This window comes from Rhinolophus ferrumequinum, chromosome 28 (genome assembly GCF_004115265.2).
Source record: "Rhinolophus ferrumequinum isolate MPI-CBG mRhiFer1 chromosome 28, mRhiFer1_v1.p, whole genome shotgun sequence".
Classification (NCBI taxonomy): domain Eukaryota; kingdom Metazoa; phylum Chordata; class Mammalia; order Chiroptera; family Rhinolophidae; genus Rhinolophus; species Rhinolophus ferrumequinum.
This window is the reverse complement of record NC_046311.1, coordinates 12,883,968-12,900,183: the sequence shown is the minus strand read 5'-3', so window position 1 is coordinate 12,900,183 and position 16,216 is coordinate 12,883,968. Positions and strand designations below refer to the sequence as shown.

The 16,216-nt window shown below is 45.1% G+C and overlaps 1 protein-coding gene across 3 annotated transcripts in view; it reads left to right on the top strand.

The window, feature by feature from the left end:
- The window catches only part of PCSK6 (proprotein convertase subtilisin/kexin type 6), a 130,799-nt gene that overhangs the window by 95,875 nt on the left and 18,708 nt on the right, over positions 1–16,216 (top strand). For 2 of the 3 annotated variants that reach the window (XM_033100068.1, XM_033100070.1), the window contains exons 14-15: positions 15,647–15,826; positions 15,992–16,030. In XM_033100068.1, the coding sequence (XP_032955959.1) occupies positions 15,647–15,826; positions 15,992–16,030 (219 nt within the window). The remainder of the gene's footprint in view (positions 1–15,646; positions 15,827–15,991; positions 16,031–16,216) is intronic. The other variant, XM_033100069.1, reaches the window with a different exon arrangement.

The window sequence follows — 16,216 nt, the reverse complement described above, 5'->3', positions numbered from 1 at the left end:
GGGCTCCCAGCCTGGGAGGGTGACACTGGATGACAGCGATTTCCCACTGACTCAAGCGTTCTGGAACCCAGCAGAAATGTGGGCCTGTCCTTGCTCTTGGTGCCGAGAGTATGATGGATCCCACTGGGCATGTCTTTCCGTCCCTGGTTGTCTGGTCAGGTGGCCTGTGGGTGCCAGGTCACCGCTGGCCTCAGTGCCAGGAATAACGCAGGAAAGACACAGCACTGAGAAAGGGTGGCACCGTCCTCGTTTCCTGAGGTGATTCTGAGAACCCGTTCTCGGGCGAGACACTACCTTTCTGTGTTCATTTCTGTTTCCCCAAAACTTCTGCCACTTAATTCCTTTAAAAAGAGAAAAAGCCAACTCAGTCCAAATGGCGTGCTGAGTAAAATACTTAAAAATCTCAGATAAGACCAGGGTTTTATTATGTAATTAAGGCACCTGAGTGGTAGGCTAGCTCCAAGAATACTCACCTGTCAGATCTAACTTGGTTTATGTCGTTAGTTTGCAATTTTTCTTTTTTTTTAACACTGAATAGCCTGTTAGTCATCCATTTTCCTCTTCGGTTCCGAGGCCAAGGGAAGGTGTCCTCTCAGAATGGTGGCAAGTTAGGAATGGGACTGAATGCTCATCCTGCTACAAGGCACGTTGCATTTGCAAGTGGTTTTTTACCGGTGCATATTACCAGTCATATGGGTAGAGGACTGTCTTTTGGGGGGGGTGAGTATACTTTAAGGGGGATCCATTCCATCGATGACCAAGGCTCAGACCTCACAATGGCTCTGCCCCTCCCCCCAGAGCCAGCCTACGTCTGAGCAGAGCCTTGGTCACAATGGGGCTCTTGTTTCATTGGTTTCTTTCTTTCCAAGGCCCCCTCAGGGGAGTGAAGGTCTAATTGCCATTGGTTTAACTACTTATTTAATAAATCAAACTCTTTTTCTCACTAAGTGTAACTAATCAGCAAACAGTTGTTATCATTTGAATTCTCAATAGGGTAAAAAGGGGGGAAATTAAAAAACAGTATTTGGTATTAAAAAAATTCCAATACACAGGCAGACACCTTCTTAGACATCACTAACTTCTCAACCGCCATAGTTAGACGATCACAGACAAAGCTTTTCCTGTGTTGCAGCCTTACTATGTAAAAGAGTGTTTCCAAATCACTAAGAAATATGAAAAAACACCCCACTAGAAAAATCGGCAAAGAGCCTAAAAAGGCAACTCATAACGAAAAAATATTCATTAGCAGTAAACAAAAGATACTCAGTCTTTGCAGTGATCAAAGAAAATAGAAATTAAAACACAAAACCGTAAATGTGATAATACTCCAACAAGCAGACGCTCCAGGGGTTACGAAACAAATACCAGAACGGGCAGGGGCCACTGTGATTTGGTGAAGAGCGGGAACTGAGAGGTGGAAAGGCCTGGGCCCCAGGGCCGTCTCCACCCACTACTGGCTGGAAGGCCTTGTGAGTAATAGAAATCCCCTCCTAGGTGTGTTGGATGCACCTGATGAGAATGACTATTTCTGGCACAACCAGACACACAGTAGCCTGTCATAAAAGCCCAGGTCCCTCTTCCCACCTTCTTACCCACCCACTGCAAGTGTAGGTTCTAACCACAGTCTTGGAACTGGTCCATTTGCCCTCTGGGAAAGTTCCAGCACAGAGATAACTGGTAGGGACCTGCCTCCGTGCCTTTGAGGAAGATTAAACTGGCTGTGACTCACAGAACCCAGGAATTCGGGAACAGCAGAATCCACGGTTGTTGAGCTGAGGGCCAGCCGGAGTGCCAGCCAGGCAACGGACTGACATGGAAAACTTCAACTCTTAAACTCAGCAGGGACACTTTTATCCTTTCTTCTACTTAAGCAACAATTTTCTTCCAAAAAAAAACAAACAAACAAAAATGTGCTAACCAACAACGTGGTTTTGGACCTGCTGTGAGGAGAAGATGCTGCAATGCATTGGCTTTCCAGTGGCTTTCGTGGGCTTGTGGGTACGTTCCTGGGGTCGCAGCCCTTCAGGTTCCCACACGTCTTGCCTTTCTTTGGAGCTCAGCCCAGTACAGCCAACCCCACCTGCTCGCTTCCGTGGAATCCCATCCTCGAGTCTCCCCGCCCCACAAACCGGAAAGTTGATGCCAGGGCCAGTTCAGAGGCCCCGGCAGAATTTAGTGCGTTTGCCAAAACTTGTGGGTAAACTCGAGGGGCACCGATAAGGTATGAAGATCAAACTTGACTGAGAAGAAGAAATGTCTGTGCGGGGGTGGGCGGTGAGAGGAAGACCTGGTGACCTGATACATAGGATTAGGGGCTTGGGACCCGGTTTGGGGTGACCCCAGAGCAGTGTCTCACAGATATGGTCTGAGTTCCAACTGGGCCGCTTGCTGGCCTGGTCCTGGAACCCCTCTCAGCCTCCGTTTTTGTACACGTATGATGATAATAATGGCACCTGCTTCACAGGCCTGGGTGACGCTCAAACGTAGGGAGGTTTTATGTGAACAAATCCCACATGAGGATTTTTAACGGTTTCAAGGTTTGGGTCAATGTTTGACTATAGTCAAAGCACCAATAACTATTTCCTGATATTACGATTCCTGGGATCCCATCGCGTGTGTCACTTACAAACCAAATGCTGCATTTCTGCCTTAAACTATTAAATAGTGTCTCGCAAAGGTGCTCCACTCACTTGAATGGAAAACTGAAAAATAAGAAAGCTCGGGGAAATAGATTCTTTTCAAACATTACTCACTATAGTTTGTACCTTCTACCTCCAAGCACATGTATTTTTTTTTTTTTAATTTTTATTGGGTAACTGTGTTTTTTCCAAGACCCGTCAGCTCCAAGTCAAGTCGTTGTCCTTCAGTCTAGTTGTGGAGGGCGCAGCTCAGCTCCAAGTCCAGTTGCTGTTTTCAGTCTTTAGTTGCGGGGGGCGCAGCCCACCAACCCATGCGGGAATTGAACCAGCAACCTTATTGTTGAGAGCTCGTGCTCTAACCAACTGAGCCATCCGGCCGCCCCCAAGCACATGTATTGATGAGGTTTCACACCATAAATGTCGCACTGGACTGATGTGTGCCTCCCCACATCGGTTCCACTGCCCTTGGCTTCAGCTCTGGCCCCGTGGACAAGTCTGGCCTCTGCCTCCCCCGAGGTGAGGGCTGGGCGAGGGCATGGCAACGTGTTACCACACAGGTGGGAGATGCAGTGGCCCTGGTGGGTCAGTCAAACCCCATCGAACCCAGCAGAACTAAGGGAGCCTGTGGCTTTTTTCTCCATCCAGGGGGTGCAAGGCCTCCCAGCGTCTAGCTTCCCAGAGGGGACAGGTGACAAAACATGGACATGCCCGGGAGGTTTGCCCAGTGATAGATAGGAAGTAAAGCTCATGTCTGCCCAACACACTGTCGCCACAGGCCTATTTGGAAGATGTCCCCTGGCCAAGCACCCTGCTGTTTGGTTGGGAAGCTTTGACCAGCCTGATATTTGTGCCCCTCTTTCCTGCTCCCCCCTGCCCCTTTACTCTTGTTGGCCTGGGATAGCACCTCCCAGTGAAGCCTCAGCCTGGGCTTCCCGGGGCCCTGGGAGAAAAAGCACGCGTTCGGGTGGCAGATTGAGCCTGGGCTTCAGCAATCTCTGTGTAATGCTGCAGAGGGATAGCTAGCAAGGCTGGTATCAAAACTGATCCACTATCATTCTGCTGTCGACACGCAACACTTGCCTTTGGAAGCTCAACACTAGGTCTCCCGCCTCTCCCCAGTCCCAGCAGGGGGAGGAGTGTCGTAGGATGACTGAATGAACGAATGGCCGTGCAAGCGTGAACCTCGTTCAGAGAGCACATGTACTTCTAGTCCACTCTGTTTTCAGCTGTGCATACTCAATAAAACGTTTAATAATCGGCTAAAAGCAGAAGAGATTAGGCTCTCCTGGGTAACTGTTTTTTCCCCTTTTTTCCTCATATAAAGTTCCGTGGTTTCTTGATTTACTTTCGGTGGCTTTTTCATATGTTTCTTTTTTTCCTAAGAGCATAGCTGTTCTCGTTTTATCGTTAGTTTTATTGACCTTTCTTTAATTGACATCTATTTTGAGCTCATCTTCATTTCCCGGTAAAAGTTGAACTGTTGCGATCTGTGTTCGATGGTTCAGTCTGTCTCGTACTGGCGGCTGGACAGAGAGTCAGATTTAAGCCAGGTGCCTTCTGTGCCGGCTCTCAAGTTTGTCACTAAACTCTCATTTGTAGAAAATGTGATGATAGAGCACCACTCCCACTTCCCTGGAAACAGAACTGAAGAGCTCAGTGAGGTTTCCAGTCACACACGGTTGTCCAAAAGTTCCATTTTTCGCCTCATTTGCTTCAATGTTATTCAGTGTTCCATTCAGTTGGTCTCTCTTCCTCTCTCCTACTCTTTCAAGGGACCATTGTAGTGACCCTGTTCCTAGTTCAAGAGAAAAAGAAATACAAGTTCTGACAATTAAGTTCGCGAACTTGTTACAAAGATTTTGCTAACCTTTTGTGATATCAGAGGGATTATTCATTATGAATTTGTACCAACTGGACAGTTAACCAAGTTTACTATTTGGAAGTGCTGAAAGGGCTGCATGAAAAAGTTAGATGACCTGAACTTTTGCCAACATTTCATGGCTCTTACATCACGACAATGCACCAGCTCACACAGCACTGTCTGTGAGGGAGCTTTTAGCCCGTAAACAAATCACTGTATTGGAACACCCTCCCTACTCACCTGATCTGGCCCCCAGTGACTCCTTTCTTTACCCAAAGATAAAGGAAATTTTGAAAGAAAGACATTTTGATGACATTCAGGACATCAAGGGTAATACGACGACAGCTCTGATGGCCATTCCAGAGAAACAGTTCCAAAACTGCTTTGAAGGGTGGACTAGGCACTGGCGTCGGTGCATAGCTTCCCAAGGAGAGAACTTCAAAGGTGACCGTAGTGATATTCAGCAATGAGGGATGTAGCACTTTTTCTAGGATGAGTTTGCGAACTTAATTGTCTGACCTCATCCAGCGTCCCCCTTATTTGGGTCCAGGTACAACCAGCCGCCATTGCATGTTGTAGCATCCAGCCCGTCCTGGCTCTTGATCGTGAATGTAACAAAAAGAGGAGATTTTTCTTCAGTGTTTCATTTTTGCAAATAAAATATTAAATGTTGATGAAAATGAAGAATAAAAGGAAGAGCTCTCCTGAAGTCCCTTTCTCATTTAGGTACAGAGGTGATCCTCGCCATTCACGCTGGCACTGGTCAGCGTTCTCAGACCAAACCCTCCCCAGGATGTATGAGTGCATTTAATTTTTGAACATTTGACTTTCTTATTTCCAGAAACACATCATGTTAAAAAATATGTCTATATTTCCATGTGGTCTTTTTTTTCTGACATTTTAGAGAGTTCTGACCATGCTGTAGACATAAATGTTTTTCTTTCTGTTATTTGCATATCAAGCACTTTTTAATGTAACTGTATATCCTTTGTAAGCAGCATTTCATGTATTTTTATAATACTTCACCAAGGAGATATACCATCATTTATTTAAGCATCCCTCTATCATTGGGCATGCAGCTTGCTTTCTGGGTTTTTTTTTCTGTTATAAATAGGCAGCTGAATGCAGAAAGCTTTCTCCTAAATTCAAAATTATTTCCGTGGGATCGTTCACCAGCAGTAAAATTACTGGGACAAATAAGAGGTGGAAACCACAAATATATCTGCTTTTGACAGATATTACCAATTTGCTTTTCAAAATAGTTGAACCAATTTACAATCTCACCAGGCGCAGGTCGGCATACTCATTCGTGAGTTTCTAGAGAGGGAAAACATGATATCTTTCCTTAATTTGCGTTGTGATAATTACTAGAGAGGTTGAACACTTTTCCAAATGTTTGTGTACAAAGTGTAATTTTTCTTTTGAAAATTGCCCTTTCTGTTTTTGTCCTCAGAGGTCTCCATGTTGTTACCGAGCTAGTAAACACTCCCTGTAAAATACAGATGTAATAACCCTTTATGTGTCAGAGCTCCTATAGGTATTTTTTTCAGGTCTGCTATTTGACTTACGTACTTTAGAAGATAATCTTGAATTTCTCCTCCATAGTTCTGATAATTTTCCCCTAGGTCGTTTATGATTTGATTTTCTTCATAATCTGATTTTTTTTTTATGTAACGTAAATATTTTTTCTAAATTGCTAACAAATTTCCCCCAAACAAAGAAAAAATTGAAGTATTAAAAGATGTGGACTCCTATGTCTGGCACTAGGAATGTCAGGATCAGGATAATGAGAACACACAAACCTAGTTGTTAAAAATAAGTCCAATTTTATCAATAGTGTCAATAAAGGTACACAGACGAGTTGCTTTGTTTAGAAGAAAAATTGTCATATCAGGGTGTGTGTTTTTTAACGTATTTGCTGTTGTGCCAGGCATATTTTATTTACCCACCAGACTCTCTTTTCTATCTCATTCTGCCTTAGGGAGCTGGCCTATTCCCCAGACTCTCTGCCAGCTCTTACTGTTGAGTTCAGCCAAGGGGAAACTTCTGGTGGGAGAGAGGAGGGAGGAAGGAGATATTTATTTATGAGGTATTTATCCCTCCATCTCCCTACAGCAGCCAATATCCCTCAAGGTCACAGACCCATCCTCCCCTTTGCCTGTACAACACAGTATCCCTAAGGACTTGACACCCCTTCTCTTACTCCCTCTAAGGAACCCCACCAACCATCGCGGCTTTGGTTGATCTGCTCACACCCTTGTAAATAGTCTCTTTATTTAAACCTCCTTGGATTATCCTCATTTCATTATGCTGCCTGCTTCCTGCTGGGACTGCCTGATGTAACTAAAAACAAGAATGATATCTTAAACATCAAGAAAACTGAAAAGTTAAAAAGCAAGTGGATGGGAAAAGATATACCAAGCAAATACTAACCAAAAGAAAGCTGGTGTCGTTATGTTAGCATTGAACAAATAGAAATGTCATGGTAAAAAGCATTACTACAGTCAAAGAGGGTAACTGCATATTGGTAAAAGATCTGGTTCAAGTCTAACATGGCTTCAAAATATATAAAGCAAACACTCATTAAAACGACAAAGACAAAAAGACAGGCTCGCACATAGGGTAGCAGATTCAGCATACCTCACGTATATTTGATAGATAAAACAGCAAAAATCAGTGAGAATAGAAGATTTGAACATCACAGTTGACAGGTTAGGTGTAATGGAAATTTTGGAACCGACAACTGAAAAATACACTTTCCTTTGAAGCACAAATGGATTATTTATGAAAAATGGCTACGTCATAGCCATTTGACAAGTTTCCAGGTATTTCCAAAGATTGGTAGTATATAAACCCTGTTCTCTGACATTACACTTAGGAAATCAAAATAAAAAAGGTAACTAGGAAAAGCCTATACATTTGAAAATTGAAAAACACTTCTAAATAAGTCATGTGTCAAAGGAAAAAAAAATGTAATTTAAATGAGGAAATCATCAGAACTGGATGATAATAAAAATACCACATATCCAAACAAATGGAATGCAGGTAAACTAGTGGTGAGAGAGAAATGTATGGCCTTAACTACATGTATTAGAAAAGAGGAAAGGGCAAAAATTACTGTGCAAAACATCCATCTTAAGACAGTAGAAAAAGACCAACCACATAAATTCAAAGAAAGCAGAAAAAATGAATTTTTAAAATAGCAGAAAATAATGAACTAGAAAACAAACGCATGTAGAAAGGACCAACAAAGCCATAAGTTGGTTCTTTGAAGAAACTATAATAATAAAATTGATAAATGTCTAGGAAGACCAATCAAGGAAAAAACTGAGACTATATAATTTCAGGAATGAAAAAGAGGAACATTATTATAGATCCTGTATATGTTAAAATTATTATAAGAAGATATTATAAACAACTTTATGACCAAAAAAATGAAACGTTAAGTGAAATGGACTAAACAATGCAACTTAACTAAATTGACACAGGAAGAAATAAAAAATTTAAATTGTCCTATTAAAGAAATTGATTCTATAATTTGGATGAAAACTCAAGGCTAGATAGATTCATTGGCAAATTCTACTAAATATTTAAATGGAGAAATAATGTCAATATTTCATACACTCTTCCAGACAGTAGAAAAATTGGGGAAACAGTCCCTAGTTAGTTTAATGAGGATGGCACATTATGAGAATGAAGAATTTTCAGCCAGTCTCACTCAAGAACATAAATATGAAAATTGCCAATTCAATACTAACAAACTAAATCCAACAGTATTAAAAAGTTTCCTCTTTTTCTGCTTTTTTTTTGGATTAAATATTTTTTTATTTTATTGAATCCTTTTATTATTAAACCCATTCTATTTCCTTTATTGGCTTTTAGCCATTTGTGCGTGGTCACTCTAAGGATTACAATATGCATCCTTAATATATCACAGTTTACTTAGAATTCATGTTGCTTCCCACTTTGCAAATGTAAGCACCTAAAAGCAGTGTCGTTCCATCCCCCCACTACCCACTTTGTGCTGTAGTCGTGTCATATGTTACTTCTGTGTACACTGCAAACTCCATCTTACAGTGATATTTTTGCGTTAAGCGGTCTTGGTCTTTTAACGAAATCAAGAGGAAAAAAATCTATTTGTTTATGTTTACCTACAAATTTACCATTTCTGGTGCTCTTTATTTTTTTGTGTCGATCCAGATTTTCATCTGATGTCATTTCCCTTCTGCCTGAAGACCATCCTTTACTATTTCTTGTTGTGCTGGCCTGCTGGCCATGAATTCACTGGGCTTGGATTTATTTCAAAATGTCTTTATTTCAACGCAATTTTTTGTTTGCTTTTAAAAATGGGTTTGTTCGCTCATTTATTGACACACTGATTTCAACTCTGCTTAGAGGAAATCATTGTGATGGTGCCATGACTCAACCCACTTTCAAATGGTATTTTGACTGGGTATAGAATTCTGGTTTGGCAGGGGTTTTTTTTTTAATGTCAGCACTTTAACAATATTACATTGCCTTCTGACCTCCATTATTTCTGATGGGAAGTGTTTACATTTACTATGTAAACATTATTTACATCTGAGCCACCTGTTATTTTCTAATAACATTTCCTTTCTCATATTGTACAAGCTAGCAAATTTGCTATATGCAAAATGAATAAACAGACAAAAAGTACATTTCCATATTGCAACACACAAAACTTTCTATCAGAGTTTTAGTGCCTCACTACTAAATACGAAAGGACCCCCAAGGACCACCAGACATTTGAGGAAAATATCCAACATTAAAGAAAAAACAGATTCTTAACAGAGAAGACACTTGGAGGGAAAAGGGCAATTCAGTCAGCAAAAGAAAACTTAAAAAAAAAAAAGCAATTGGTTTTATAAAGTAGAAAAACTCACTTTTCCCCTTCTGAATAGGGGAAAACCCAGTTCTTCCATACTGTGTTTTTGTCCTGTGAGTCTCCTTTATTGTTCACACAGAACACTTTCATTTCTGACACTTGTGGTCACCCAATGTGTGGGGGGTTTGCTCCAAAACAAGCAATTCTCTGTGACACCAGCTGGGTGTCCTACAACTTAACTCAATTCTAATAGTGTCTACCCAGGGATAGTACCCAAGTTAAGGGTTCAGTCACACAAGGCTCTCTCTCTCTCTCTCTCTCTCTCTCTCTCTCTCTATCTCTCTCTATCTCTCTCCACCAGTCACAAGCCCAGGTTATCACTTGGACTTTCCTCAACTAGTTATAGATCAGAAATTCTAAAGACCTCTCTGCAGGTGCAATTAACTGCTAGAACAGCTCACAGAGCTCAGGGAAACACACATTTACCAGTCGATTAAAGGACATGACAGAGGATACAGATGAACAACCTGATAAAGAGATACACAGGATGAGGTCTGGGAGGGTCCCGAGTGCAGGAGCTTCTGTCCCATGGTGATGGGGTGCGTCACCCTCCCAGTGTGGGTGAGTTTACCCTCATAGAAGTTCCCCAAGCCCCATACTGTTGGGATTTTTATGGAGGCGTCCTCATGTAGGTATGACCAATTATCCCCTCCATTTCCAGTCCCTCTCCCCTGTGGAGAAGTGGGGGATGGGCTGAAAATTCTGCGGTTCTAATTGTGACTTGGTCTTTCTGATAACCAGACCCTCCAGGAGCCACCCAGAGTGACCTCATTAGAACAACAGATGCTTCTAGTGCTCTTGTCACTTAGAAATGACAAGGGTTTCAGGTGCACTGTGCCGGGTACCGGGGGCAGAGATCCATATGTAATTTCTATTGTCTCATAGGTGTCCTCAGGGAAGAGAAAATATTTCATCTATGACACAGGAGCAGGATGCTGCATTTGAAAAGAACATTAGGAGAACCAGATAAATGCCTTGGAAATGTAAACTATGAGGTGAAAGTTAGAAAGTCAGTCGATAAGTTGGAAGACTTGAGGAACTCTCCCAGGAAATGAAGTAGGAGAGAAAATGCTAAATAGTGACCCAGAAAGAAGTTGTATTTGGGGAGTATTGGGAACACGTATGCTAGGGGTGGGGTAAGAGTAAGGATTCCGAGTGTCTAGTGCAAGAACTCCTTGGACAATGTCTGAAGTTGAGAGACTAGGACATAGCGTATGAGCATGTAATCTAGCAATGTGCTAGTAAATGCTAGAACAGGCCTCGAAATATGAAAAGAGGCCACGTCTGGGGAAAGACACGAAAAGATAGGAGTGAGGGGAAGAGGTACTGTCTTCAGGTGGTAGTATCTGACATTCCAAACTGTTAATTTAGTACTTTGAAAAAATGTTAGAAGACGGTGGTTCAGCATTCCCTGGCTAACCTTGTAGGTGCCATTACAAAAAGTGTGATTTTGTGCATGCCGTACTGGATCAGGTGATTGTTCCTTACCGAAGGTGTGTTTGTTTCTACACTTCATCCAAATAAACATTGGAGCTTACGAGTCTCAGATCCTTTTCCTGGCACTGAAAGGATCACCTTTAAGAGTTTTTATGTCTATAAGACCATAGGGAAGATTGTCCCATCTCCTGTTTTTTATACCTGGCTCTGAGGGTGTGTGTGTGTGTGTGTGTGTGTGTGTGTGTACAATATTTTATATAACAGCTTTATTGAAATATAATTCACATACCATAAAATTCACCCTTTAAAGTGTTCTTATATATTTTTATATAAAGACAGAGGTGAGCCTTGTTTATTCCTTCCATCCAAACCTCTGCGTTAAACTTGGTAAACTTTCTAACAACTCAGGTTCACTGGATCGCAGACGGTAAGAAACTTCCACCAAAGTGTTAGACTGAAACAGACTTCTCGATTTTTCTAAGGCCTCTCTTTCTTTACTATGTTTCGACTAAAGAATTTCTCCCTGTGCGGTTTCAATATGGAGGAAGGGGAGAATTAATAAATTCTTTATTATTAATAATTTCTCTTATGGCCAAAGACAACCCAGGAAGTCAAAAGTATGAGCTCAGAGTTCTTAACCTAACAAGTCCTTCCCCCACTCGAACCTGCTTTGTCCCCAATTGTAGATTCCACTCTTGAGGAATTTGCATGCTTAGTTCAAAACGCCAGGGAGGGAAAAGCTTCGTTACTGCTGATGCTTTCCTACGAGCACATTCAACCCTCGTCTTTCCTTAGTTCTGGTGCTTTCTGTGAATAATAGGCGTCATCCTGTTTGTTTGTTGCAAATTCAGTTCATTGAGGAGAAATGCTGCATTGAAGATAGGGACTGATGATAAAGCCCTATGGGCGGCCTCCCGGGCATTAGCTGAGGGTTATGTCCTCCTCTCACAGTTAGGTACCGAGGCTTTGCTGGTGCCACCTGGAGGCAGAGCCCTGGAGGTGCGGTCCCCAAGTGCTTATGCGGTGGATTTGCCCATCTTTCTTCTCCAGTCTCAGGAATCTGATGGAGAGAGCCAAAGAATGTGGATTTGGGCAGCTTTTAAGACCCCCTCCTGGCAATTAAGGAATGAACGGCCCTACTTGGGTTTCTCTCAGGGAACCTTGAACAGGCACGCCAAGTGTCTTGAACAGTAAATAGCGCACCTTTGTCAAGTGCTTTGTGCAAAGCAGACCCACGGGGAAGCCCTGGACTCTGATGGCAGTTGTGCTGAGTGTGGGCTCAGTGTCTGGCTGTGTGCTCCCTCTGTCCCTTCTGTGGGTCTTCCACCCCCACGCGTCTCATCTCCCCAAAGCGAGTGCAGCCTCTGGGGCTGGTGCAGGCAGAGGGAGGTGGCACTGGGACCTGGTCCCTGTGTGTGCTGGGTGCTCCGGGTGATGGAGAATGGTTCACTTGGCAGGAGGGAGAGGTTCGCACTGAAGACCAGAGCACAGAGCCGCACGTTGCTGTGTATCTCTGCCTCAGTCTGTACTGGCCCCCGACTTGTGCAGCTGGGACTGCATGGTGGGGAAGGCATGAAAGGATGTGCTCATTACATTGTATTTTTCAAACACTTACGTGGCATCTCTGTATGCCAGTCACTATGCTGTTTTACTATCATTAAACCATTTAATCCCCAAAACAGCAGTATGAGGTAGGTAGTATTATTACTGTTATTATTTTTATCGTTATTGTTATGACCCCCATTTTATAGATGAGGAAGCTGAAGAACAGAGAGATTAAGTAATTACCTCAGATCACACAGCTAGGACGTAGCAGAGTCGGGATTCAAACCCAGATCGTGTTGCTCCAGGGTCCTAGCTCTGCCCACCTCACTGGGGCCCTCCTGTGTGACCAAAGTTATAGCACCGTTTGTCATTGCAAACATTTGGAAACAATCGTAGGCAGTTGTTAAGCAAATGCCGCGACACGTCTCTGATGCCCTGATGGAACAATCAACAAGATGTTGGTGGGAAAAGCCAGGTGCAGAATACCAGGTGTGGTAAGAAAGGGGACTGGGCAGGATGTGGGTCATATTTGATAAGAAGAAAGTACCTCTGGAAGGAAGCACAAGAAACAAGTAACCGGGGTGCCCGAGGGGAGAGAGAGATGGTGTCCGTCTTCCCTTTACTTTTGGATTTTGAGCCATTTATATTTATTACTTATTCAGAACTGTAAGTCAAAAGCTCTGAGGACCACAGCTTTTTAATTATTCTTTTCCCCTTCACCGTACAGCCATTTTCTTCCTATCTTTTTAAAGTAACACTGGTATTTTCTGAAAATACATATATATATATATGGGAAAGCGAATATATGCTGTGGGTTTTTAAATAAAATTGAAGTCTCTCTTCCACCCCTGAGCCCCAGCCTCCCCTCCCAGCCCCTTGCTGCTGGTGTCTTAGAATTCTTTCTTTTTTTCTTTCACTTGTACTGAGATATGTATATTGTGCAATGATTACCACAACACATTTAGTTACATCCATCGTCTCATATAGACACACAAAAAAGAGAACAAATGGTTTTTTCCTGATGATGAGAACTCTTAGGACCTATAGTTGTGGCTTCTGGAATTTGTCCCACTCCTCCTCCCTCCACGTGGTACGTCTGATCCTGAGCTCAGGGTGGCCCCTCTTGCCTGTCGTTACCAAAACTGTCCCCAAAAATAAGAATCTAATTTTACTGACTAGGCCTTTGGTGGCGGTTTGTGGACACTTCATATAAGCCTGAAATAAACCTCCACTCAAATTACAGCTTCCAGAGGCCTCGGTGCCTGTCGTGTAATCACAGTCGTTCAAGTGCCCAGACCCCGTTGTGGGTTTGAAACACAGCTTTTGTGACCGTAAGGAGCTGGAAATGGATGATGACTCATAAGTCGGAGCTGTGTTTCTGCACCTGTGCCGTGAGACATACTTCCAGTGTTGTACTTCCTGTGTTGTCGTCACTAATGGTGTCGCGTGTGTTAGGGAAGCCTTAGGGAGGTGGCCCCACGTGCCTGCACGACCGGGTCCTTGGGAAGGCCTTGTCCTGGGAGAGGCAGCACAGCAGTGCTTTTTCAGATCGAAGGACATACATCTCCCCATCCTAGCCTGGCCGGGAGACACCCAGGCGATCGAGGCCTGACCTGGGCTGGTTTGGGGGCTACAGGCATTTGGGGGGGCCCAGGACCTTGGTTGGGCTAGTGCGATGGTTGCCAAGACACGGTGCTCCGTGTGCCACGTTGTGTAGCAGATTCATAGTCGGACGCCGTTCGGAGGAGCGCCTGAGTGTGGCCTGTGAACGGCAAGTCGGTTTTGCCTCTGTCCTCCACACGCCACATGGGACTGGAAGGGCACAGCCACAGGCTTATGGGGCGTGTGGACAAGCCGGGACCCGTCCAGGATTTCGGGAGCCTTAACGATGCCTGGAATTGCAACAAATGAAAAGGTACACTGGCAGAGCAACACACGTTGTGACAGTATCCCCTAGACAGATATCTAAAGACAGGTGGCCTGCCATTCACAAGGAAGGCGCAGAGCTGTAGGGGCAAAAGTGACAAAAAATCACAAATAACGAAGAATCTCGGCACTAGCTCGCCTTGCCTAAAATATTCCGATTGCCAAGAAGCCCAATGACAGAAAATGAAGAGGAAGCCAGGGCTTTCCCAGCCAACACAGGCGGGGAGCTCGTGAAGACTCTGTCCCTCGTTTGGGCCTTGCGGGCCAGTCCTGAGGCTTCCCTGAGGAGGCTCGCAGCTGGTAGGGCTGCTTTATGTGGTGGGCCAGTCCAGTGGGAGAGACACTGCAGGCTGGGGTGGCAGCATGTCCTCGGGCAGGACACACTGGACCTCAGCCCCTCATTTGTCTGAGAATGCCAGCAGTGACCGCCTCACCGTGGACCCACGGCTCTGCATGCCGGCGACACTGGTGAGAAAGGGAGACCCCGAGCCGTGGCCTGCAGCAGACCCAGCCCCAGACGTGTCGCGCTCGGCTTTCGATGCATTTCTCCGCATCAGGGAGCTCCCCTGGAAATTGGGCAGGTTTCCCACTGCTCTTCACGCATGAGACACCTAACAGCACGTGGGCCATCACTGCCCTGTGGACGCAGGTGGTGGGGCGGGATCTCTGCTGCCTCCCTTCTCTGCCCACACACTGTGTGTGGCTGGGTGCTTCTGTCAGCCACGGTCCTTCCCACACCCAGCTTTCATTTCCCCCACATCCCATCCAGTGTGTTCGAGGAGGTCCACCCTGCACCCAGACTCTGGACATTTGGGTTTGCACCACCACTGCCACCCCACCACATGTCCCCACTGCCCTGGGCTGGCTGCGAAGGAAAGAGTCTAACGAGACCAAACTCCCTGTGATCCATGGTTGAGGGTCCATATAGCAGGAGTCCTCGGTGTGGCCCACTTGTCACATTTGAAGGTACAGAGGACAGAGGGCAGGGCCAGGCCTGGCCCCAGACTGACCCACTGGATATTCCAAGAGGCAGGAAAAGACTGTTGCTGGCCATGGGGGTGGGGCTATCGAGGGAAGCTGCAGTGAGAGCCGGGGGCAGAGGATGGGACCTGGGCAGCAGGTGTGTCCTCAGCCCTGGGGGACTCGGAATTGAAGATGGGGGCACAGAGCCCTGCTGTGGGGGCAGAGCTTGGAGGCCGGAGCCAGGCAGTGCCTGGCACTTCTGTGAGTCTCAGAGGCCTTTGGCCGGGCCAAGGGCTCCAAGTCCATCAAGAGCTTCCCAGGGGAGGTTTCCTGACCCCAGGGTGACTCTGTGGGCTTGGTGCCTTCCAGGGAAATTGAAGGAATGGAGCCTCATCTTGTACGGCACGGCTGAGCACCCCTACAACTCCTTCAGCTCCCATCAGTCACGATCCCGGATGCTGGAGCTTTCGGCCCCAGAGCTGGAGCCACCCAAGGCCGCTGTGTCGCCGTCCCAGGCCGAGGTTCCCGAGGATGAAGAAGACTACACAGGTAATGAACCTGAAGCCGGAGGAGGTGGCTAGCCTCTGCGAGTTCTGGCTTTCCACGACAGCTCTTAGAATGTGGGCTGTTCCTGGCAGAAGGTGGGGGTTATGATTGTATGTCTTCCTTCTTTCCTGGAAGTCGTAATAATGATGGTAATTTGCACTCACACAGCTCATTCCACCCATGGCTCTTCTAATATTTTACAGACCAGTAAGTATGCTTCAAACCAGTAAGTATCTCCAACCTTCCCAGGCTGGGAAACCGAGGTTCCATATGCCCAACCAGAAGCCCTCTGGTTACTGAGTCTCCTCCTAAGACACCCCTTTTCCTCAGCGGCCCCCATCTCAGGTCTCAGCCTCCTGGCCCCCCTCAAGTCCATCCACTTTCCGTCCTTGC